At 47.9% G+C, this 22,424-nt stretch overlaps 8 protein-coding genes across 10 annotated transcripts; 3 read left to right on the top strand and 5 right to left on the bottom strand.

Annotated features, from left to right (window-relative positions):
* Window positions 1–1,073: 1,073 nt before the first annotated feature.
* LOC125956590 (periodic tryptophan protein 2 homolog) lies at window positions 1,074–4,792 on the bottom strand. The gene is made up of 7 exons (XM_049688633.1): window positions 4,708–4,792; window positions 4,540–4,652; window positions 2,640–4,466; window positions 2,426–2,573; window positions 1,952–2,351; window positions 1,670–1,886; window positions 1,074–1,595 (listed from the first exon to the last, which is right to left on the bottom strand). Exons 1-7 carry the CDS (start codon window positions 4,723–4,725, stop codon window positions 1,322–1,324), a joined length of 2,997 nt encoding a protein of 998 aa, XP_049544590.1. The 5' UTR covers window positions 4,726–4,792; the 3' UTR covers window positions 1,074–1,321.
* A 238-nt stretch (window positions 4,793–5,030) lies between these two features.
* On the bottom strand, window positions 5,031–7,059 carry LOC125956621 (alpha-sarcoglycan). Of its 3 annotated transcripts, none has more exons than XM_049688685.1 (4): window positions 5,986–7,059; window positions 5,825–5,887; window positions 5,565–5,708; window positions 5,031–5,510 (listed from the first exon to the last, which is right to left on the bottom strand). In XM_049688685.1, exons 1-4 carry the CDS (start codon window positions 6,969–6,971, stop codon window positions 5,363–5,365), a joined length of 1,341 nt encoding a protein of 446 aa, XP_049544642.1. In that variant the 5' UTR covers window positions 6,972–7,059; the 3' UTR covers window positions 5,031–5,362. The 3 variants fall into 3 exon arrangements, with proteins under 3 accessions (XP_049544642.1, XP_049544644.1, XP_049544643.1); XM_049688686.1 differs by having other exon boundaries at window positions 5,033–5,507; XM_049688687.1 differs by lacking the exon at window positions 5,825–5,887.
* Window positions 7,060–7,540: 481 nt separating this feature from the next.
* LOC125956617 (reticulon-4-interacting protein 1, mitochondrial-like) lies at window positions 7,541–10,871 on the top strand. Its single transcript, XM_049688679.1, has 8 exons — window positions 7,541–7,686; window positions 7,788–7,968; window positions 8,029–8,307; window positions 8,746–8,826; window positions 8,898–9,051; window positions 9,123–9,836; window positions 10,048–10,442; window positions 10,507–10,871. The coding sequence occupies exons 3-8, from the start codon at window positions 8,260–8,262 to the stop codon at window positions 10,591–10,593; spliced, it is 1,479 nt and encodes a 492-aa protein (XP_049544636.1). The 5' UTR covers window positions 7,541–7,686; window positions 7,788–7,968; window positions 8,029–8,259; the 3' UTR covers window positions 10,594–10,871.
* A 29-nt stretch (window positions 10,872–10,900) lies between these two features.
* On the bottom strand, window positions 10,901–12,675 carry LOC125956633 (eukaryotic translation initiation factor 2 subunit 1). Its single transcript, XM_049688701.1, has 4 exons — window positions 12,547–12,675; window positions 11,785–12,281; window positions 11,476–11,708; window positions 10,901–11,407 (listed from the first exon to the last, which is right to left on the bottom strand). Exons 2-4 carry the CDS (start codon window positions 12,246–12,248, stop codon window positions 11,076–11,078), a joined length of 1,029 nt encoding a protein of 342 aa, XP_049544658.1. The 5' UTR covers window positions 12,249–12,281; window positions 12,547–12,675; the 3' UTR covers window positions 10,901–11,075.
* A 157-nt stretch (window positions 12,676–12,832) lies between these two features.
* Window positions 12,833–14,211, bottom strand: LOC125953732 (serine/threonine-protein kinase haspin homolog). Its single transcript, XM_049683488.1, has one exon. The coding sequence runs from the start codon at window positions 14,066–14,068 to the stop codon at window positions 12,833–12,835; it is 1,236 nt and encodes a 411-aa protein (XP_049539445.1). The 5' UTR covers window positions 14,069–14,211.
* A 432-nt stretch (window positions 14,212–14,643) lies between these two features.
* On the bottom strand, window positions 14,644–16,044 carry LOC125956628 (NF-kappa-B-repressing factor-like). Its single transcript, XM_049688695.1, has 3 exons — window positions 15,448–16,044; window positions 14,988–15,379; window positions 14,644–14,919 (listed from the first exon to the last, which is right to left on the bottom strand). The coding sequence occupies exons 1-3, from the start codon at window positions 15,985–15,987 to the stop codon at window positions 14,736–14,738; spliced, it is 1,116 nt and encodes a 371-aa protein (XP_049544652.1). The 5' UTR covers window positions 15,988–16,044; the 3' UTR covers window positions 14,644–14,735.
* Window positions 16,045–16,173: 129 nt separating this feature from the next.
* LOC125956597 (heat shock protein 75 kDa, mitochondrial) lies at window positions 16,174–18,724 on the top strand. The gene is made up of 3 exons (XM_049688643.1): window positions 16,174–16,406; window positions 16,498–18,343; window positions 18,422–18,724. Exons 1-3 carry the CDS (start codon window positions 16,286–16,288, stop codon window positions 18,594–18,596), a joined length of 2,142 nt encoding a protein of 713 aa, XP_049544600.1. The 5' UTR covers window positions 16,174–16,285; the 3' UTR covers window positions 18,597–18,724.
* Window positions 18,725–18,923: 199 nt separating this feature from the next.
* On the top strand, window positions 18,924–19,829 carry LOC125956657 (uncharacterized). The gene is made up of 3 exons (XM_049688734.1): window positions 18,924–19,423; window positions 19,495–19,585; window positions 19,665–19,829. The coding sequence occupies exons 1-3, from the start codon at window positions 19,300–19,302 to the stop codon at window positions 19,807–19,809; spliced, it is 360 nt and encodes a 119-aa protein (XP_049544691.1). The 5' UTR covers window positions 18,924–19,299; the 3' UTR covers window positions 19,810–19,829.
* The last annotated feature ends 2,595 nt before the right edge of the window (window positions 19,830–22,424 follow it).

The following is a 22,424-nucleotide window of genomic DNA, read 5'->3' as shown; positions in this document are numbered from 1 at the left end:
TCCAATATAACTCAATACTCTAAGTTAAGCCGTTGACAGAGTGAAAAGAAACCATTCCCGAAGCGGTTTTGACCGCAACAAGATCCTATTGCACAATTTCGGATAAGTATCCCCGTTAACGAGCCGTGTCGTTCTGCCACAATGCCATTCGTGTAGCGTGCTTTCGAAAAAGCTAAAACAAGCACATGCCGGAACGTAAACCGTTCGTATGGCCACCATGTTTCATTTGCCGCCAAGGAGTAAAGGTACCAAAAAGGCTAGAGAGGAGGATCGGAGGAAGTAACAATGGAATTGTGATACATAATTAGCTAGCAAATGAAATAAAAAAAGAACAAAGCCACTATACGCACACTACAATAACGTATGCGCACCGGATGCTCTATACTTTGAGGCTTTGAGGCACAACAATTCGTTAACAGCATAGGAGAGTGAAACGCGTCTGTGGAGAGTAGCACAAGGTAAAATACACTCATCCCAGAAAGTGAAATGAATTAAAAGGTTTCTATTTTAGAGAAAATGAAATGAAAATTGATACTATTGACATCGAAAATCGAAACTTTGCCTTGTAGAGACGGGGAGCGACAACGAAGGATGAGCAGATTGAAAAGCAGTTAATAGGCCATGTAAATGTACATAACAACAAAGACACACAATCGTTCCCAAATAGAAATGCGAGCTTCAGCGAAATAGGCCTGGTGATTGACATCGAACCTGTGAAGCGAAGCTCGTAGAGCGTACAAGCTTGTTGGAAGGTATAATTTCAGTCATTTAGAAAAGACGTTATCCATTACATCTTCTGTAAAATCAGTTCAATAAGTCGACGTATACGCGTCCCAGTAGCTAGATAGATGACGGTTGCTATGTTCAATATGATTTACTACTAGACGCCCGTTACCGGTGCAAATACGAGCAACAAGGCAAGAATGCGTGGCTATCGCTGACTTCTGCTAGTACACATGCCATAGCCAACTGTTGCGCTACTTTACCGACAAGAGACCGCACTACCGCACTGATAGAAACAGCCTACTGATGTACAATTGTTGAAGGACGGAGCCGCGAACCAATCCCGGGACCTGTGTTGCGCAGATTATTCTATTTTTCTTTTGTTCAAAACCACGTTGCCGAAGGTTCGTCTTCTGCTCTACCCAAGTAACCATCCCAAAATCGTTTAACAAACGGCCACACGAAGTAACGTAACAGACGGTGAGATACGGATTCGGTAACACAAAGTTTAAATAAAACTGTAAAATAATCGAAAAGCCCACTCACGCTCTATTGATTTTCGACATCCACCAACCTTAGGTTTTTATTGTGCTTCTCGTCACTCCTCATCATCCTCGTCCATGGCTTCTTGATCCTCGCCACTCGCATCGGTTTCTTCCTCATCGGTTGAAGATCCCGTTCCACTTTTATGACGATTGATGCCTCTTTCGTTCATTAGCATCAGCTCAAACTCGTCCTCCGAAGAAGCAGCGTCGTCACCACCGTCATTGCCGTTGCTAATTTCTTTAGCGACCAACCCACCCTGCCTAGGCTTCGAACCAGAAAGCGATAAGTTCTTTAGCACTTGCAGAGTGTACTTGTTGAAATCGCAGCTGTAATCAATCAGAAGCAAAATGTTAACAATCAATCGCAAAAGAATCCCCATCGTACCCAATCTCTCACGTACATTTTGTTGAGTTGCTCGTATTTCCGGTTGAGGTTCTGATGTAACGTAACGAGCGTTTGTGAATCCAGCAGCGACTCAACCTGACCAAGCCGCGTCAGCAGTAGATTAGCCCAGCGTAGATAGAACTCAATGTGCTGTGTGTTGCCGAGCAACTTTGCAATAAACTGCAGCGTCCGGAGAGCAAACTCATCTGGGAGGGATCCGATCACTAGCTCAACTGGAAAAAACACACATACGGATGAGGCTCGTAATCACCCCGTGGTAACCCCGTGCCATACTTACTATCGCGGTACGGAACGTTTTCAACGACTTCCTGAAGCAAAGTTGATTCGTTGAGCTTCAGTGCCATAATCAGAGCCCCGGCATAGTTCCGTTCGTCATGTAGCAAAGCACGGGCCGCCTTCGGTGTCACTTCGGTCGACAGTTGAAAGGGATCGAACACGATGCCTTTGTGTAGGGCATATACGAGCAAACCTTCTGTCGAGACGGCTGTCCACGATTGCCCGGAGGGTGAGAAACGTACCCCTTTCACATTAACTTCCGGTTTAACGTTACGTGCCGCCGAATCTACAGTCTTCACTCCCGGCAGCCGGATGGCCACATTGCCACCCTCGAGTTCTTCACGCTCCTCCAGTAAGGCCATGTTACCAAACTCGGTCAGATTGCGACGATTCATGTATTCCTATAAATGAGAAAATATTCTCATGCAGCAACATCGTTAGCGGTTCAGCGAAGACATTCATTCCTTGCACTTACATCCATTCCATCCAGACTACGATTCTGGGTTATTTGGAACTTTTTCAGCAAAATCGCTTCCTTGACATTGTAGATGCAGACGTATTTGGATTTACCGCCAGCCAGCAAGCACTCACCATCAGCCGAATAGCAAATCGACATGAAGGCCCTGTGGAGCGGATTGGAATTCCATTTATCCTGGTCACCATCACAACAAGTTAATGGAGTTGCTTACCGTCCAAGTAGGTTCTTCTTGGCTGTGTTCAGATCGGTCTGCGATACGCTTCCTTCCATATCGTTTCTTCCCTCAATCGAAGCAAGCTGTGCCGCTGTTTTTACGTGGAACACGGTAATGTTACCGTTGAGCGTAGAGACCGCTACCTCTTCACCGTCCGGTTTGAACGCAACACAAACCACATCCGAACCCAGGGGAACCGTTTCATGTGCTCCCGAACTCTCGAGACAATCCCAGATGCGGATCGTCTGGTCCCAGGAACCGGAAACCATCGCCGAAGAGGAAGCGACCGGTGCAAACGCCAACGATACGACGGGACCTTCGTGGCCACTCAGAACCTCCAACAGTCGGCCCAGCTTCATCGACCAGAGGTATATCTCGAACGAATCCTGACCACCAGCTGCAACGAGCTCACCGGAATAGTCGACCGCTACCGAGGCAAACTGCGCTGGTTCGGGTGAGGTGAAGGTACGGAAGTTACGATACCGCACCACATCGTACGCTCGAACCGTACCATCCAAGGAGGCGCTGACGAGGAATTTTTTGTTGCGACAAAACTCAACCGCCATGACGGCCGACGTGTGCTCGGTGAACGTTACGATGCAGAACCCATTCGCAATGTTCCACAGCTTAACCTTTCCGTCCTGCCCAGCGGTCACCACCTGGTGGCCATCCGGTGAGTACGCCACACTGTTCATGCCCTGCGCATGTTCCTGCTGCTTCATAATGTACTGTTCACTTTGCCACTCCCAGACGAGCAACTGTCCGAGCTCGGACACACCAAGCGCTAACCAATCGCCAGTATTATTGAACGTAACCGATGCGATGCTCATCTCGGAGATGGACAACGAGTGAATCATGTTCGCATCCGGTAGCTCGTACAAGTAGAACGCTCCGGTAGAGAAGGCCATCACAAGAATGCGCAGCTGGTTGTGGTACGCGACGGACGAAACGACCGCATTCCGGTTCTCTTTCCGTGGCTCGTTGCCCAGAAAGTGGCGTGCAAGACGTTTGTAGTAGAACGGATGTCGCTTCTGCTGCACAATCAGCTTGCCCTGTTCGTCTCGTTCTTCGCCTTCCTTTGCCATGCCCGCATCACGCAATTGTTCCATCCGCAAGTCATTGCCACTACCCGTTGCACCGTCCTTTTCTAGATCCTTTTCAGCCGAAAGTTTCTCCTGCTGTTCTTCATCCTCACCATCGGGATTTCGTTTTCGTTTCTCACGCGGAGGAGCGTTTTCCTGCTCGCCTTCTTCTCCTTCGATCTGGGCACGTGTCTTCTCCAGCTCGTCAATGTCCATACCGCATTCCCACAGCATCAGCTGGCCATCGCGACTGATCGTGTTCAAGTCGAGCGTTTTATCCTCGAAGAAGCACCCGACGATCGCGTCACGGTGTCCACCGAGTACGAACGGACGAAAGGTTTCCAGCCACTCGACGTTGTGTAACCGAACGGTGTTATCCTTCGATCCGATTGCCAACAGCTTCGAGTTGGCGGCCCAATCAAGGGACACTGTATCATCGTACGCCACCTCGATCGCACGGGCCACCACGAACGAACCGTACGTACCGGAAGCTTCACCGGGTGTACGGAACACCAGCACGGCCGTTTCAACGCAGGCCGCAAAATACTTGCCATCCGGGCTGAAAAGTACACACTTGACATCACTCCGGAACTTGTACCGATGGATGGTGGTCCGTGAAATCATGCTGATCATTTGCGCTTCTCCGATTTCATTCACGGCCACCAGCAGGCAACCGTTCGGCGAAAGAGCGATCGCCGTGTAGTTGTACGAACTCTCGACATCCAGCGTGGACGATTTGTTGCTACAAAAAGAGACCAGGATGAAAGATCGTGATGGAGTACAGATCTCCTCAGGTGGCAAGATATCGATCTCACTTTTTCAAATCGAAGATCGTGATCCGGTTGCCGACCGGGCTGACCACGGAGTACCCGTCCGGTGTGAAAAGCAGATTTCCCCGACGGAACACCGCGCCCATCAGGTTGCTAAACTGTGGCATGAAATGATTAAATAGTGTTCCAGCGACTGTTGCACCCGGTACTTACCTTATATGCGAATTTCATGGTGAAACACTTCTACAAATTCTTAAATTAACAAACCGGCGCGCTTAAAAACATGCTTTCAAAACACACGTGCCACGCGATTTTGACAGTTCTGAAGCGTCCCTTCCGCTCTCTTCCGCTCCCTTCCTTCCTACGGTTCGAACAGCTGATCGCAAGGAACGCTATTTTATTTTAAATAATCGATTTTATTTTTAGTTTTAATCCCTTCAAGTTCTTTGGACGCAGCAACCAGACGCAAAATTCTATTTGGTCTATCCTTTTGGTGTATCCTTTCGTTCCACCTGATCGAACGCTCGTGGTTAGTTCTCTTTTTACTGTTTCGGATTGATCCGAGAGCGAGGACATCAACTACGGAGCTAAATTGGTTTCCAATCATTTATCGTGATTTGGATTCCATCGATATGTGTGTCCTTTATTTCTTTTGGGGGGGATTATATTGCTGTACCTTACGCTATTCAACGATGAACTACCACTGTGAAGAAACACTAACCGCAATAGATTACCGACGGAACCGGATAACTAGGATATTATGTGAAGCATTCTGGATGCAGATAATTGATTTTGTTACTACATGAATTTAGAATTTTGTTCCCCCGGTGCGCGCCTTTTAGCAGAACAAAATTCTTGGCTCCACCTGTCACATCTCACCGTTATCGGCGTGGTTCCGGTTCAAGGTTGGTGAGCCCGATGAGTTTCCGGTGAGCTTGTAGGGCGGTGGCTTCGGGCGCATGTACATATTGCTGATATGTGGACTTCCTTCACGGTAAAAGCTATCCGAGGGGCTGCTGGAAGGAATGCATATTAGATACTACTCGTAGACGCGAGCCACGTGCACCAACCTTATACGCTGCGGTTCAACATCGAACGGTGCATCCCGGAGGCTCTTCAGCTTAATCGTTGAATGTGCATCTTCCGGTGAGTAGTGTACCATCTGTACGTTCGATGGTACCATATTGTACTCGTGTCTGGATGATTTATGCATTCTTCCACAGGCGAATAGGCAGCATTGAATGAAAAGAAGAAAGTTAGTTGCATGTCGCATCAAACGCTCATTCAAAAATCAACCGCCAACAACAGAGAAAAGCGTGTGATTCGTTACCTAAGAAAGTCTGAACAAATGTAGAAAATGTAATTGAAATAATACTCTGAATCGTCGTCTTGCCTGCGTTGAAAGCAAAATTAAAAGAAACATAAAAAATCCAACATAAGACCATGAAATGAAGACATTCAGTTCGTCCCCAGGATACCAGGGCCACTTACAGTTTCTCATGCTGGAAGCACAAAATGATGGTCAATCCGCACAGCAGCAAAGCAAAGATCATTCCCGGAATGGCGAAGGAGATTGCGACCTCGTCGCTGTAGTTGCGCTCCGGAATTTCCGATTTCAGCGGGGCATCCCATCGCTCCACATGCTGTCCGCTCAGGTTCGTATGATCTCCGTCCTTATGGCTTTCGTTCGGATGATGGGGCAATGCCGTGATATCATCATCGGAACTCGTCAAACGAAACGCGCACCAATCCAGCTTAAAACCGGAATTTTCGAACGTCGTCTGCACGGAGGTTCGCTTGTAAGTGCAGGAAGCGATTTTGTACAACGGTTTCACCTCCTCCTGCAGGTCCAGCATGCGACCAGAGAACTCTGCTCGGCTTCCAAGATGCACTACGACACCCTCGCGCTGCTGCGGACGGAGAGGTAACCGAGCACCGAGTTTAACGGCCGAATCCATAAAAATGATGTGCAAATCGGAGCGACTTTCCGGCCACAGATCATTACGGAAGATGTTCTTTAGGTTCTCGATCCGCCCAGGATCCATCATGTGCACCCAGTTCAGATTGTCGATCTTCATTTGGATAACGTGTTTGGCCACGGGCTTATGGTGCACGGCCAGCATCAGCACCAACCGCTTCGTCTCGTACGACATCCGGTTAAGGGCAATGATTTCGATCGGAACGCGCGTGTCGGCTGTACGTGGTGGCGGTGTGCCGTACAAAAACCCCGAATGATACTCCGTGCTGTACATGTACCGGATCCAGCTAGGCAGATCCGGATATCCTTCGAGGGACGAACGATAGTGAAACTGCTCACTCAGTCCCTCGTAGGACCAGTTGAACATGCGGGGTTCTATGCGCAATGAAAACAACTCCGACACGGAAACATCGTCCGTAATGTAGATGGTTTCCGTTCCGGAACAGCAGGGCACCAGCACCACCGCAAGGAGCAGCAATTTGAGCATCGTCTTCTGCATCCTTAGCTTCCTTTCCGGATCCGGAAATCACCTTGCAGCGATCTAGTAGACGGGGTAGTTCTGCTTTCTACAATTTACGCCATCTATTTCACACGGAAATTCAGAGGAAAAACACGAAAATTCAACGTGACGTTTTGGAAAATCGGAAAAGTTCGCGCGTGCGCGGTGCAACAAACCGTCAATTTAAATTCATGTTCGAGGTTTCCAAAGATCGCGGAAAATTTGAGGTCTTGCGTTTTCCTGATGGAAAAGAAAGACCCCGGTCATTCGAGGGTGATTAATTAATACGGAAAATATTAAAAAAGCGAGTTGGAAAGCCCGTAATTGGAAATTCTCAACTCACAAATTCAAGCGCACTTCAGATTTGACTCCTAAAACCGCAGTGTTGTAAACGACGAAGCTCTCTCGCTCACACAAACCTGAGTTGCGCTACGAGTGAGCGAGAGAGAAAGCACTGTTACAGTGATGATCAATAAAACAAGAGCATTTTGCCCTAAAAAACGCACAATTTTAATCAAAAATCAAAATACTATACAAAAAATGGGCTGCGGGGCACTGTGCGCTTGTTTTGGTTCGGAAATCGTTGCAAAAAGTTGGGAGTTTTTAACATTTTTCACGAAATTGTGAATTTTGTGATTAAAATAAAAGTGATGAGAGCAAATTAGAGTCATTTGCAACTCCAGTCGTCGTTCCCGCTGGAAAAGTGCCCAGAAAAGTATACGAAACTTGGGGAACCGCAGCGCGAAAGATCCCCAAAAAGACCGATCTCAAACCACGAAAAAGGATTCTATCTTATCTTTTCCCTTTTCCGAAAAGGATTCTTCCAACTCCGGCTCCGGGAAGCAATCACTGTTCTCACATTAAACCCCATAGTGAACTGCGGCAGAGATATCGAAAAGAAACCCGCATCCATCACTGCAAGATCCTGCAATTACTATAAGCCGAACCTCAAAATCGCGTTGGAAAATCGAACATTCGAAACACAAGGAATCTCTCGGTAAGTGAATTAAGCATTCCATCTGATGGCCAAGGATTAAATTAATCGCCATTCTTTTAGGGAATATGGAAAACTGATAGTGAATCGTGCAATTATCGAACGAAGGTTCGACCTACCGGTACTCTACGAATTCTGCTGATCGAGCTAAACATAGAAATGTGTAATTCTCGGGAGTGGTCCAACCGAAATTGAAGAGCAGCTCGCCAACCTAGAACGACTGAGGAAATCGTCTTCAGTTTCCCGCGGGGAAAAACGGGCCCTAACAAGCGCCTGTAGTTGGCGCCCGGAGAAATGGACGCTGCCAAGCAACGGTTGGGCGAAGTCGTCGGGAATGTGCAGGTATTCCACGATGTTTCACTATCATTGTCTACTGTTTGCATTAACCATTCATTCATCCATCGCTGTTAATGGTGTGTGCTTGATCGTACGCATAATTACTAACATACCTGTTACCTTTGCGGTGTGCTTTTTGGTGCTGTTGTCTTATGTAACCTTTTTTTCATTTCCCAACTTCTATTCCCATCAATGGTGTTTCTGTTCTGCTTGCCTGGGATCACGGTGTACGAACATGTAACACATTTCGATGTATGTAAATATTCGAAACCAAGAACATCAACTGAAACCTAACGCTGTGACACCATACCGGGACTGCCATACATACGGGAAGCACCATGCACTAAGAACACTGCTCATAAAACTGCCTACTGCGCCCGTAAACCACTTTTACCGGCTGCTGTTACTTAACCCACGTTCCACTGCCCTTTTTCTTGCTCGAAGAATAACCTTACTATGGCAACCGAAAGCGGTCTACGCGTGGTGCGCCAGTACTCCGACGAGGGACGCAGCATGGCCATGCGAGTAAGCGAATGAGACAACGGAACGTTTCGTCTTGGTTCTGATCGCCAACACCAATCCTATCCACATTTCAGGCTCTAAACGAAGCCCAAAGCGAGGCTGGACCAATAATGCGCAATGCCTGGACCAACTTTTTACAACTAGTTCATCGACTGAAAGCCACTGCCCGTAATGTTCTCGATCCATCGGTACTCATCGAAGAGTTGCGTATTATATTCCGAGATGAAAGTACGTCCCCTTGCAGTTCTTAAAGAAGAATGTAGATATTAATGTGTATTTTACAATGTTATCATTTTCAGTTGCACGCAACAATGCGTTTCTGGTGCTGATCGGTCTCGGTTTCGGTACGACCGGTGGCTTTATGCTGGGAATGTGGATCGCTCGACCGCACCTACCGACACCGATTATGAAATCGATCGCATCTACCTCGTTCCGCGATCCGGACAATGTGGTCGTTTGCCAGACGGCCGTGCCACAGTTTCAATCGGCTTCCGACATACTGGTGCGCGTTAGAGCCGCATCTCTCAATCGTATTGATCGGCGTATCGCGTTCGGATACGGGCGAACGCTGAGACGGTTGATCCGTTGTTATAATAGCACCTACGATCCGGAATTGCCGCTCGTGCTCGGTCGCTCCTGTGCCGGTATCGTCGAAGCGGTTGGAAATGGGTCAAAGAGTGGTCTCGAGATTGGTGACGAAGTGTGGCTGGCAACGCACTGGTATGAACCCGGTGTTGCATCGGAGTTCGTTGTTGTCCCCGAAACGCGCGTCTCTCGTAAGCCTTTCTTGATTGGGTTCGAAGGAGCCGCCAGCTTACCGTACAGTGGATCGATTGCTCTCAATCTGCTCGATTCATACCGTCTCAACGAACACACATGCAGTGGAAGAAGGATTCTGGTGCAGGATGCCTGCTCTCCGGTTGGTTGTGTCATTACACAGTTGGCCCACAAATGGGGAGCCCACGTTGCCGTCACTTGCCACACTCGCTCTGTTCCGGTGATTAATAATTTGGGTGAGTATCGCATTGGTTCGTCCCGTGGGTTTTGAAGCGGCTTTTAATTCGATTGTTCTCTCCTTCTCGTGCCGCCAGAGGAAAGAGGTAAAACTGTTCAAAAACCCCTGTTCCTCCACTAATCATTTCCTATACAAAACCAATTCGACCAACTGATGTAAGTGATAAGCCTAATGCAAAGCGTTACATTCTTCATTCGCTCGTTTTCCAGGTGCTGCCGATATCATAACCTTCGCGAACGAACACTTTCGCTCGAACTTTATCGACGTGAATGTGGACAAATCGAACTTCATCAACGAGCTGACTTCGCGAGAGAAGTTCCACTTTATCTTTCTTACCACCCGGCTCGGGTACGATTACAAATTCATGGAAAAGTTTCTCACCAAAGACGGCGTGATCGTGGATGCGGTCGAGCCGGAACTCTCAACCGATGATTACGGTGTTGTAGGTCGGTTCTTCCTGGGTACGTACGTTCGCTTTCGCCGTGCCCTGGCCTTCCTCTGCCGTACTAACGTCGACTGGGGAGGGCCTCATCTGTGCCATCGGATGCTGGAACGATTGGCCGGTTTCGTGAACGATGAAACCCTAAAAACCGTTGTCGATAGAGTAAGTACCGATCGTGCTAGACTGCCGGAAACGTTGTATTCATTCTACCTAAACTCTCTTTAAGGTCTACACTCCGAGTGAGGTTGAACGAGCCCTAGAGCATATCTGCAGCGAAAAGAGTATTGGCAGTACCATCATTACGTTCCGATAGGAACCGCTGGGGGAATGCCTGGAATACAATCAACCGTCGTAACGATCCACCACCGACGACAGAGCTAAGACTTGTGTAATGCCGAGGAGAGTGTTTGTCCTCGGCGTTGCCATCTGTATACGCCGCTAGCGCCTGTTAATTTTTTTTATTTTGGTTGAGTTGTTCTGTTTTATATTTTTGCGCGGTAGATTAGTTCCGTTTCCGTTTGTGGTGTATTAGAATCCAATTTTTAGGCGGTTTTCGAAAGGATGATTTTGAAATAAACAAATCGAACTGAATCCACGACTACAGTTTTCTCATCAAAGGACGAAATGGAAAAGACCATCTTCTTCTGTTGTTTCGTTTTTCGCCGTTTAATACGAACCACTGCGTGTGTTTGTGTGTAGGTGTGTAAAGGAGTAGTACAGGGAAGAATGTAGAAAGCATAAACAGAGGCGCGGCGACACCGTGCGTTGGTGAATACGGATGCTGAGACGCTGAGCTTATTCCTCCTGCTTGTTGTCATCATCTTCATCCCCGCTTGCCTCGAAATCCACGTCCCGATCGGCCTTGTCGTCACCTTCGTCTTCCAGCTTATACTTGATGCCCACTTCATTGTCATTCTCCTCGTCATCCCCGGAAACTTCGGCGTTTTCGGCCTCTGCCCGTTCCATCTTCCGTGCCAGGTCAGCCTCGTCCGTCGCTGTCACGACCTTCGGAGCCATCTGCACCTTAAACACACCCCCGAGACCCTCGATCGTTTCCTTGATCTTTTCGATCGCCGCTTCGAGCGCCTTCAGTCCGTCAGCCTTTTCGGGCGTTGAGGTTGTCATTACTGCGAAACATACAGGAGACCAAACATAAAGCAACATAATCTTCACAGAGCTGAAGTGGGACACTTACCGTACAGCGGCGGGGCAATGAGGTTAATTTTAATCGGTAATTCCTCGGTCGATAGATCGAGACCGGAACGTAGAGCCGTTTTCACTGCATCGATACCTTCGTAACCATAGCAGGCGCATTCAATGTCGGCGCGAATTTTAACCGCTTGCGATACCAGCTTGCGCTGGATGTTGCTTAGCAACAGTTCCTTCAGCTCTGGCGCCAGATTGCACTCATCCAGCAGAGATGGATCGCTAAAAATAAAAGACAACCGTTAATCGTTTCACCCGCCAGTGTTTCCTAAATTCCGGTATCCGGCGACACACTTACACGGCACACTGCTTGAACACATCGTAGGCGGACACTTTGTAGTTGTGCTTTTCCTCAAAATGCCAGGCCGTCTTTTCGTACAGATCCTCGAGCTGCTGATTATCGAAGCCCATGATGTCGGCAACGTGGCGCAGCATAGAGTTGACCGCTTTCGCCTTTGCAAACCGTTCCGTGCACTTCTCCACATCCTCCGGCGAGACGCGCCGCTTCGACAGATCGATGTAGCCTTTGTTTTTGTCCACTCGAATGACGACCACCGGTTCCGTTTTGCCGACGCGAATCAGTTTGTTGATTGACCGGATACGACGACGAGACAACTCCGAGAGCAGAATCATGCCCTCGATGTTGTTGTACTCCAGCAGGTAGACGTATGCGCCCATCTCGGCGATCGAACGGACGTTCACCATCACCACATCCTCCACCTCCGGGTACTTTTGTTTATAAAAGCGGCACGATAACGTCATCTTGTCTCAGGAGCCGCGCTGCGGGTCACTCTTCTGTGGAGGGAAATGGAAACATTCGAATAAAACATCGGTCTGTCCGGTGGGGTTCCGTTCGCCGGACGAACGGGTTGCCGGCGTTCGAATCCGCCTGTTTGCTGGTGTGAGTGAGTCGGTTTCCAAGGAGTGTAGAGCCACACTGTCCGTAGTAAGTAGCCGTTTACCGGGCGTACCCGCATCCGTAGCAACTATCCTTGAACACACCAAGTACCACACATTCCTGGCCTTCCACAGAAGGCGGTTCACCGGGGAAAATACTCACTTTTTACTAGAAAAAAGGATTTCCAAGCGCTGATGCAATTTCACATGTGGCAAAACGCCTGAAAATACAATGACAGAAAGGAACAACACTTCACGCACACAACGAACGACCCTTTTGAGCAAGAAAAATGATGTGGGAGAGTGTCTTGCAAGATAGTAGACTACGGTGAATTTGAATGCACAGCAAACGGCGGTTTTTACAGAAAATTTATTTAACTTTAATAAAAAAGATAGCTAATCAACAAGTTCAATGCATTCTCTTTAACCCACCCGACCCTCATGGCAGCCTAATTTTCCTTGTTGGACTCATCGTCACCGGACGAAAAGTAATGCTGGACGATTTCATGCACGCTCTCGAATTTCAGCAGGATCGCGCTTAATTCCTTCATCGATTTCATGGTCGCCCGATGGACTTTGGTCATTTTGTCGCGATAATTCCGACAGGTGATCAATTTTTCCAACAGGTAATGCAACCAGAAAACGTTCGTTTTAGGCTCGTGACGATTCCATTGATTCTCCACGGCGGTCTTCATCTTACGATAGATCTCGAACTGATAGTCTCCTTCCGCCGTAAACAGCTCTTCATCGGTCGAAAGATCGTTGAACAGGCACAGCCCGTTGTACACGATCCGGGACAGGGTGTAATCGATGATGGTCGCTTTCAAGCCTTGCGTTTGAATCACGATCTCCTCACCCAACAGATGGTACGTCCGTTCGGTGTCCTTCGTCGGTTCGACGAGAATGTTGCCGGAGTGTAGATCACGATGCTCGAAATCGAACCGCTGCTCAGCGATGGCCAGACAGAGAACAATCTGCGAGAAGACTGCGAATGCCTGTAAAGAATTTCTGAAGCGAAAACCCTCCAAATCGCTGCCTCCGAAAGCCGTCTCAAAGGCGATGTAGTGCTGATCGACAGGAAACATATCCGGGCTGTCGTTTTCCGTGCCCTGTTCGTCTGCGTATCCATTCCATAGATCACGCAGAATAGGTGGATACTCGCCTTTCAAGCAGCTCACGCTTGTCAACTCCACGAATCCGTCGGTCGAGAATTGTACACTCCGTTGGCGCAGATTACTCAGCTCCGAGGATATGATTATCTCCGAGACTATCTCTTCGAAGGTTTTCTGTTTCTCGCCATTAATCATGAGCGTACCCTCGATCGGTATCAACTTCAGCACCGACCGTTGTCCCTCGCTTCCTTTTCGGCACTCAAACACCTCGCCGTACACTCCTTCGCCGATCTTCTTGTGCATCGTTATGCCCAAGCGAGCAAACGCTTCCTCGAACGAGATTGGTTCCTGCTGGTGACAGCGTTTCAGTATTTCCTCCTTTGGACTACGCAATCCTAGGTAGCAATGATCCGCAAACGTTCGCAGTGGGACAAGGGGGGCTACAAACTGATGCACACTAACATCGAGCTGGTCCAACGAATGATGTCCGCTTTCTCTGGTATCTAGCGTTTGCGATTCATTTACCGTGATATCGTGGATGATGCGAGAGACACGGGAATCACTCGTAAGCATACTAATCCGACGACTGCCACCAGCAACACCGCCAACCGAACGGGAGCCATCACGGCTGCTAGCGGATGCTCTCCACAGCACCAGCGATTTGCGCCACTTTCCCGGTCTAAATACGACTTTGTCGGTAATCACGACGCTTTCGTTTATCGATTCCACAAGGCTTTGCTTCTCGTTGGAGCTCGCGGTTCTTCTCGTGGGTTTAGCCGGTTCCACGGCCGACGAGGGACGCCTCGTCCGGGGTCGTGTTGTGGATTTGTTCATTGCGCTCATCGTGGATCCGTTTATTCGCACTGAAAACAACCAGTGGGTAAAGTAATTCTTCTTCATCATGCACGCAACAATCCAGAAAATACCTACCATTAATCCGTTTTTAACAGGAAAATTAAATTTTCTTTGTACAAACAAGACGCCCGTTTTGTTTGATTTCGGTTGTGTTTCTGCATGGGTCGTGTTTTCTACTTTTTCTTTTTCGCTGCTTTTTGGTTTTGATCGGTCGGAAAAGTGGAAAAGCTCTTCGAACGGTTAACCAGCAATCGTTTTGCCGGCAACCATTAAAAAAACACCATAAATTGAAGCAAAAAAGGACCGGTACATCGCAGAAACGTTTATTCCACTTCAACATTGAAATTCAATACCTTAAAATCGAAATACTCTATGCAGTCGAGTATTATGTGGCTGCACCGTCAGCCATCGAGGCCGGTGGTATAACGATGTACTTGGCACAGAGATCGGAATGACCCTTCAGAACGCCAACCATGATCTCGGAGATCGTCAGAGGTTTGCTGATGACGAGCTTCTTCTTCTTCTTCTGTCCAACCATTTGTGTTTGCAGCTTTTTTGATTGTGCAAATCTGAAAAGAAAACGGTAATAAAGGCTCTTAGAATCGCTTAATTCGCTCGTGGACAGTCAGATACTTACTCGCGCAACTTGCGCACCTGTTCGCGAGCAAACTGCGAACTAAACACTAGATCGTACAAGGCATTCACACCGGCGTACTCCTGGATTACCAGGTAGAATGCTTCGAGCGGGATTTTCACCTTCTCCTCCGTCTCGCCAGCCTCCTCGGTGGCATTATCCGTTCCGAGGCCCTGTTTGCCCTTCCGTTTCATGGCGGTGATCGGTTCAATGATACCATCCTCACCACTACCCAGACCACCACCACTCCAGCCCTGCTTCTGTAACATCTGAAATCCGATGTTTTCCTCCTTCAGCTTCTTTCCCTTGGTGGCCGTTTCGGTGCTCTCCGCCAGCACTGCCTTCGGTGGTCGGGTGTAGAAGATTTTTCTTCTAGTGAAATATTCCTTCACTTTCTGAAATGCGGAGAAAGATGATTATATGGAAGTCAAATGGATCGCCCTTCGCCTCTGCCGTGCACTACCTTCACGGTATAGCAATAGTAGCGAACGATCTGTACGAGCTTCTCGCGTGCCTCCGAGTGTGCTTCGTTCTTCTCTCCGACCGCCCGGCACACTTCCTTCGTGTTGACCAGAAACCGGAAAACCTTCGTCTCTTCGTTGTAATCCGGTTCCAACAGTAGCGCGGCCTGTTCGAAGCTCATCTTCAACGACATCTGTTCATCATTGTAGATGTAGCCCACCACCGGCCGCAACATCGTCACCAGTTTCGGTGATAGTTTCGGATCGGGGATACGGGGGGTTGCAAATGTGGCCACCACGGTACTGGTCTCTTGCTGTTCATCATCCGAATCCATTGATTCATCTTTTGGCGGAGCAGTTACAAAGTTCTTCGGTTTGTGCGATACGGCCGGCGTCTTTTTCTGCTTGCCGGCAATCTGTGGTAGTGGCTTTTTGGATTTCTTTGCCGGCGATTCGGCACTTTCCTTCCACTGTTTTATCTTTTTCTTCTGTTTGGTTTTAGGCACTGGAAGTTTTGATTTTTTCTTGTTTATTCCACCCATCGTGCGTTTGAAAATGCGGCTTTTTCCTCGATTTTCGTTCGTGTTTCCGCGGATTTTTTTTTTGTTGGTGGATTTTGACAGCTCGGACACGTGCCACCTATTGTTTACGGAGTCCTGGAACAATCGCGTGGATGACGAAAGCGAATGTGTGCGTGAGTTTTGAGTATGTGTGGAACATACAAAGTGTACATACACGTAATCGCCGAAAGTTGAATGTTTTGAGTAAAGATCGACCGACCGCGTGCATTTTTGCGAATTCTTCCGTGCAGTGATTGCGGATTAATAAACCGCACAAAAGATGAGTGTGGCTAACGGTCTATTGCGTTTGCAGAAACTGGCCCGACCATCATTTGCACTAGCGAGATGCCTCCATCCAGCCACCGGTCGGCTATACCACAGTTCCGGGCGTCTCCAGGAAGGTAAGGCCCCCGGCCTTGATAAGGCGTCCCGGTGTCGCCAACTATTGCTTACGTAATCTATGCTCATTAATCCCCCCCTCACTCCTTTCAGTACATCACATTCCAGCCACAGCATCCTGGACACTCCCGCTTAGCCGATCACTAACAACGAAACCGGCTGAAGACGCGGGCGACAGCGGCTACCATTCGATCATTCGCGATCAGGAAAAGACTGTGGGCAACAGCGATAAGCATGAGTTCCAGGCGGAAACGCGAATGCTGCTCGACATTGTGGCCCGTTCACTGTACTCTGACAAAGAAGTGTTTGTCCGGGAACTCGTCTCGAACGCCAGCGATGCACTGGAAAAGTTCCGCTTTCTCATTCAATCTTCAGCGGACGGTAGCGGTGAGTTCGTTGAGGCAGACCGGTCACTCGAGATCCACATCGGTACCAACAAGCAGGAACGCCAGCTAACGATCCAGGACACGGGTATCGGTATGACACGCGAGGAACTGATTGCCCATCTCGGTACGATCGCTCGATCCGGCTCGAAACACTTCATCGAGCAGCTAAAAGAAAGCGGCAAGGGTACACAGGAGAACGTACAGAACATTATCGGCCAATTCGGAGTGGGTTTCTACTCGGCCTTTATGGTAGCCGATCGGGTCGATGTGTACACCCGATCGGCGAGAGCCGGTTCGCCGGGTCTTAAGTGGTCATCGGATGGTTCGGGAACCTTCGAGGTGCAGGAAGCGGAAAATGTCGCCGTCGGTACAAAGATCGTGGTCCACTTGAAGGGTGATTGCCGGGAGTTTGCTGACGAAGATCGGATTCGGGAGGTGATCCGCAAGTACAGCAACTTTGTCGGTAGCCCGATCTACCTAAACGGCAAACAGGCGAACCAGATACAGCCGATCTGGCTGATGGAACCGAAACAGGTTACGGCCGATCAGCACAACGAGTTCTATCGCTTCGTTGGTAACACCTTCGATGTGCCACGCTTCACGCTGCACTACAAGACGGACGTACCGCTCAGCATCCGTGCGCTGCTGTACTTCCCCGAGGGAAAACCCGGCCTGTTCGAGATGTCCCGTGACACCGACATCGGAGTGGCACTGTACACGCGCAAAGTATTGATACAATCGAAGACCGAAAATCTACTACCCAAGTGGTTACGCTTCCTGAAGGGTGTCGTCGATTCGGAGGACATTCCGTTGAATTTAAGCCGTGAACTGCTACAGAACAGTGCCCTGATTCGGAAGCTCCGTGTAGCGCTCACTAATCGTGCGCTACGCTTTTTGCATGACCGCTCGCAAAAGGAACCAGAAAGCTACGATAAGTTCTACAAGGATTACGGTCTCTTCCTGAAGGAAGGTATCGTCACTAGCCAGGAGCAGCAGGAAAAGGAGGAGATCGCACGATTGCTACGTTTCGAGACGAGCAAAGAAGCGGGCCGCACCGTTTCACTGCCCGAGTACTGCGAGCGTCAGGCCGAGGGACAGAAAGACATTTACTATCTAGCAGCGCCAAACAGAACCCTTGCTGAAGCTTCACCATACTATGAGTCACTCAAGAAGCGCGGAATCGAGGTGCTCTTCTGCTACGAAGCGTACGATGAGCTGGTGCTAATGCAGCTGGGTATGTATCTGGGCAAGAATCTGGTTTCGGTGGAAAAAGAAATGCGCCGTTCGGATAGCGCCAAGGATGCGGGAGCTGATGGGGTGATTGAAGGATCGCTGCTACAAACGCAGATCGATGAGCTGCTTCCGTGGTTAAAACAACGGCTTGCTGGCAAGGTGTCGACTGTAAAGACCACGACCAAGCTCGACAGCCATCCGTGTGTAGTGACGGTGGAGGAGATGGCCGCCGCGAGACATTTTATCAAAACACAAAGCCATAACATGAGCGAAGAGAATCGCTACGCGCTTCTCCAGCCACAGTTTGAAATTAATGCCAAGTGAGTAAGACCTTTTGAAGGTGGATGAAACCGTCGTTACCATCTAATTTTCTTATCATTTTCATTTCTTATTATCAGGCATCCCATCATTAAAAAGCTTCATAAGCTGACCACTAGCGATCCAGAGCTGGCAGAACTGTTGGCCAAGCAGCTCTTCTCGAACGCGATGGTCGGCGCCGGATTGGTGGACGATCCACGTATGCTGCTCACCAGCATGAACGACCTGCTGCAAAAGGTACTTGATAAGCACTAGTCGCAGGAGCCCTTGGAGTCTTCTTGATGGTTACAATAAATAATGAAATAATACATCCAGTTATGTCGCGATAGTTTACAAGATTGTCTTATTCCAAATATAGAGATTTGAAATTTTTTTTTACGGGTAAATACCTTCTATTTCTAGTAATCTTTTTCAGATATTTAAAGCCTAATTTACTTTAATTTTTTCCATCATATTCGGAGTATGTCATACTTGCACACCTATCAAATAGATGAACAGTGTGCGAAGTAGAGCATTACAGAAAATCCATGGACGTTTGTGGACAATTTCAGTCTAGTCTGATTCACCTGGATGACCCTCACCAACTATCCGGCAGTCTGCTTTCCTGTTGACCAGACATCACTAATATTTGCCGAACCGAAAAAAGGATAAATTTGATCAATCGCGTATCGTATGAGAAATTGGCGAATTAATGTCGGCGTTGGCATTTACTAAAAATGTTTCACATTATTCATAATCCTCATTTTTCAATTAAGGACAATTTTTTTATTTTCATCGCAGTTGCCATTGATATTTCGCTCATAAATCCAATCAAGAAAGTTTTATCAACAGGAGTGATGTAGTGTTGTGTAAGCCATACAAAACACTTGGAATACGGCCCGTAATCGAGGAATTCGATTGTTTTGAGTAAAAACTCGTGCATGTTTGCGAATTCTTCAACGCAGTGATTGCTGCACAAATGATTAACCGTTTGTTGCGTTTGCAGAAGCTGGTTAGGCCATCATTGGCACTAGCAAGATGCCACCAGCAAGGTCCTGCTATCGTTCGGGGTTTAAACCACAATTCCGGCCGCTTCCGGCATGGTAAGCCCCGGTCTATGCCTTGCGTAGGCTTCGGTCATTACTCTTTACACTACAATACATTCCACCCACAGGCAAACAACGGCATACTAAGAAGATGGCCGAAGCGATCACCGAAACGAATCTCGTGACATTTTTCCAGCAACTGGCCGAAATAAATGCCAAGTGAGTAAGACCTTTTGAGGGTGAATAATATCATCATTGCCATACAACTTTCTTATCATTTCCTTTTTATTTTCATTAGGTATCCTATAATCAAAATGGTGGCGGTACTTTTGGCCAAGAAACTATTCTTGGGCGCCTTTTACAGCATCTGGTTGGTTGATGAACCAAATTCGCTGATCGCGACCATAAAAAAACTACTGCAAAAAGTGAAAGATCTGATGTAAAGCACTAATAAAATGGTGATGAAGACGAAATAATACATCCAGCTGTCGAGATTTTATATTTATTTTCACGGTTAAGTACCTTCCATTTTCATCTTATTCCGCAGTCGCATCTCTCATCTGCACTCTAGCATCAGCAGTATAGTGCGGTCAGAACAGTTATAGTTCCTACATGCTATTCGTTTCCTGGATAGATTGTGAAAAAATGTTCATGGATGTCTGCCTTGCTGCATTTTGGCCGCTCCGGTAATGTTGCCGGCCGGTTTGATTAGCGCAAACGAAGAAGCGCTAACTGCCTGAGTTCTTCTCCCCCTCCCAGAGCAATCGTATCGCTCTGTTTGATAACGACGATTGAGCCTGTTTGTAGGAGGTGACATGTGCTACGATAAGCGCCTTCTCCCACTACTACTGTCCATCGTTTACGTTCTTTATCTCACATCAAGATTAGAAAACTTTGTTCTACTTACTATGTAATGCTCTTTATGGTTAATGCAGTTAAATGAAACGTACCTGATGTTCATTGATTCAAAATGTAAATTGAAAATATCTATCCATTTAATGGATTGCATAACACCCCGTGTACCGAATCTATGGAATTGTTGTAATGCTCTAGATAAACATAATCCACGCTTAATCCTCTACAAACGTTGGAAAGATACAACCTGATATCAATGACCGGCAGTCACTGTTGGCGCCCATCCTCTTCGATCACATGCGTGTGAAGGTCTCTTCAATCGCCGGAGAAGAGTGATTATTCAACAATGCCCTTGTGTCTGTCCGGTGGATCTCTAGTGAAGAGTCTCGTGTCTCTGTTCCCGCTTATTATCATGCAAGCGATCATGCAGCGTCAGACGTGTGAATTGCTCCAAATCATGTAGTTTGACTATCGTGGGGATTTCTCTAAAAAGGGGAAAAAGAACTGACCACGCAGCCGCTTTCTATCGCGAACCGCATGGTCTTCGGTATCTAATCGTAGCCGCGCTGCGCCGGCAGCAGCAATATGGGGCAGGGCAGGTCATATGACGCTACCTACGTTAACAACCCGTAGCCGTGCTACGTAATCGGAGGTATGTGCTGAGACATCACATGAACACAGGCGGTAGAACCTAGGCGGTATTCCCTTGATCCACCGTTCAAGTCGAACCGTTACGAGGTTGCAGAACGCAAACGCAACGAACATTTGGGCGGCTCCACTCGCGGGAGTTTTTAAGGGAAGCAGCTTCGACGGTTTTTCGCCTCGGTCAATCACGTGCTAATGCTCAACGCCGGAACACCTCCCATCCCATAATGCATAATGAAATGTGCAAAAGTGGTATTCCGTTTTCGTTGCTTGGGATCCAGATAGTGTATCTTCTATTTGCAGACCTCCATTCGTCGATATTGTCTTAAAACCCTACAACGGGGCTGCTCTTAAATTTTATCAGTTCGTAATGAAGATGCTCTGGGTAGTTGCAAATGCTGCTCTACATGAATATTTATTGAACCCCAGAAGATACAAATTGAACTGGTCAACGGGAGCATGTTTAAAAAGAATAGAAAGTGAAATACTAGAATTTTAACTATTTCAATTTTAACTTATTCGGATTCCTTGGATAAACATCCATCCGAAATCACATTTTGCAGTACTTGATAAAATAAAATGGTTTTAAAAAGTCAAATCCTGTTTTGTTTGAAAAAGTACCAAAATACTTTCTTATTTATCCGGCGCTACAATCGACGAGTGGTCTTGGCCTGGCACACAAGATTCCTCCACCGCTCGCGATCGAACGCCGTCGTCCTCCAAGTCGGTAGTCCTGCTATTCTGGCGTCAATGTCGATACCGTCGCTCCATCTCGGTTTGGGCCTACCACGCCCTCTCTGTCCATCCGGAAGGTCTAAGAAGACTTTACGGGCTGGGTCGTCGTCTGCCATTCTCATCACATTCCCAACCCACCGCAGCCGGGCGATTCTCATGCGCTACGCGACAGTGAGATCGTCATACAACGCGTATAACTCCGAGTTGTATCGACTTCTCCATCGTCCCTCATCACACACGGGGCCAAATATCCTTCCGAGAACTCTCCTCTCGAACGCGGATAAGAGGGCTTCGTCCGTTCTGGACAGTGTCCAAGTCTCGGAGGCGTATGTGAGCACCGGTACTATATACGTTGTATGCAGTCCCAGCTTCGTCCTTCTCGACAGATTTCTCGAGTGAATTAGTTTACGCAGGCTAAAGTATGTACAAGTTCAAAAATACTTAATATTCAATTAACTAATAATGAATTAGTAATCACTGCTAAAAATTATTAGGCCTGTCAGACGGAGCGTAAACTGTAGCGTAAACGAAAAAAATGCCAAAACGATTACGTTTAACCCTTACACGCTACATGTCGAAGATTTGACGGCGTGTAAGGGTTTAAAATAAACGTTTTAGCATTAATTTGTAAATTTACGCGTAAATTTACGCTTCGTGTAGCACGGCCCAATCACGTGTCCGTACGTGGATCTCGTGTGGCTACACAGAATCGTTGGTTGTGTGCGTGCCGACTCGCAAGAAGTGTGCGTGAATTCGCGTGTGTATGCAAGTGGTGTGCGTGTGTCAGTTCACGCCATCTCGCTCGCACTGTACCGGCGAGAGC

This window comes from Anopheles darlingi, chromosome 3 (assembly GCF_943734745.1).
Source record: "Anopheles darlingi chromosome 3, idAnoDarlMG_H_01, whole genome shotgun sequence".
NCBI classification, from domain to species: domain Eukaryota; kingdom Metazoa; phylum Arthropoda; class Insecta; order Diptera; family Culicidae; genus Anopheles; species Anopheles darlingi.
This window is presented reverse-complemented; position numbering and strand designations above follow the sequence as displayed.

Excerpts from the sequence above, each read along its gene's own strand:
- LOC125956590 (XM_049688633.1), bottom strand. Across the intron at positions 4,467-4,539 it reads ACGATCTTCGATTTGAAAAA|CAACAAATCGTCCACGCTGG; the intron begins GTGAGATCGATA and ends CTCTTTTTGTAG. Across the intron at positions 2,574-2,639 it reads AAGAAGAACCTACTTGGACG|GGCCTTCATGTCGATTTGCT; the intron begins GTAAGCAACTCC and ends TCCGCTCCACAG.
- LOC125956621 (XM_049688685.1), bottom strand. The coding sequence starts at position 6,971 with ATGCAGAAGACGATGCTCAAATTGCTGCTCCTTGCGGTGGTGCTGGTG. Across the intron at positions 5,709-5,824 it reads ATTTGTTCAGACTTTCTTAG|AATGCATAAATCATCCAGAC; the intron begins GTAACGAATCAC and ends CGCCTGTGGAAG. Across the intron at positions 5,511-5,564 it reads GTTGAACCGCAGCGTATAAG|CAGCCCCTCGGATAGCTTTT; the intron begins GTTGGTGCACGT and ends CATTCCTTCCAG.
- LOC125956617 (XM_049688679.1), top strand. The coding sequence starts at position 8,260 with ATGGACGCTGCCAAGCAACGGTTGGGCGAAGTCGTCGGGAATGTGCAG. Across the intron at positions 8,308-8,745 it reads AAGTCGTCGGGAATGTGCAG|AATAACCTTACTATGGCAAC; the intron begins GTATTCCACGAT and ends TCTTGCTCGAAG. Across the intron at positions 9,052-9,122 it reads TATTATATTCCGAGATGAAA|TTGCACGCAACAATGCGTTT; the intron begins GTACGTCCCCTT and ends TATCATTTTCAG.
- LOC125956633 (XM_049688701.1), bottom strand. The coding sequence starts at position 12,248 with ATGACGTTATCGTGCCGCTTTTATAAACAAAAGTACCCGGAGGTGGAG. Across the intron at positions 11,709-11,784 it reads GTGTTCAAGCAGTGTGCCGT|CGATCCATCTCTGCTGGATG; the intron begins GTAAGTGTGTCG and ends TTTTATTTTTAG. Across the intron at positions 11,408-11,475 it reads CATTGCCCCGCCGCTGTACG|TAATGACAACCTCAACGCCC; the intron begins GTAAGTGTCCCA and ends TATGTTTCGCAG.
- LOC125953732 (XM_049683488.1), bottom strand. The coding sequence starts at position 14,068 with ATGCTTACGAGTGATTCCCGTGTCTCTCGCATCATCCACGATATCACG.
- LOC125956628 (XM_049688695.1), bottom strand. The coding sequence starts at position 15,987 with ATGGGTGGAATAAACAAGAAAAAATCAAAACTTCCAGTGCCTAAAACC. Across the intron at positions 15,380-15,447 it reads ACTATTGCTATACCGTGAAG|AAAGTGAAGGAATATTTCAC; the intron begins GTAGTGCACGGC and ends TCCGCATTTCAG. Across the intron at positions 14,920-14,987 it reads CAGGTGCGCAAGTTGCGCGA|ATTTGCACAATCAAAAAAGC; the intron begins GTAAGTATCTGA and ends TTTTCTTTTCAG.
- LOC125956597 (XM_049688643.1), top strand. The coding sequence starts at position 16,286 with ATGAGTGTGGCTAACGGTCTATTGCGTTTGCAGAAACTGGCCCGACCA. Across the intron at positions 16,407-16,497 it reads TTCCGGGCGTCTCCAGGAAG|TACATCACATTCCAGCCACA; the intron begins GTAAGGCCCCCG and ends CACTCCTTTCAG. Across the intron at positions 18,344-18,421 it reads CAGTTTGAAATTAATGCCAA|GCATCCCATCATTAAAAAGC; the intron begins GTGAGTAAGACC and ends TCTTATTATCAG.
- LOC125956657 (XM_049688734.1), top strand. The coding sequence starts at position 19,300 with ATGATTAACCGTTTGTTGCGTTTGCAGAAGCTGGTTAGGCCATCATTG. Across the intron at positions 19,424-19,494 it reads TTCCGGCCGCTTCCGGCATG|GCAAACAACGGCATACTAAG; the intron begins GTAAGCCCCGGT and ends TTCCACCCACAG. Across the intron at positions 19,586-19,664 it reads CTGGCCGAAATAAATGCCAA|GTATCCTATAATCAAAATGG; the intron begins GTGAGTAAGACC and ends TATTTTCATTAG.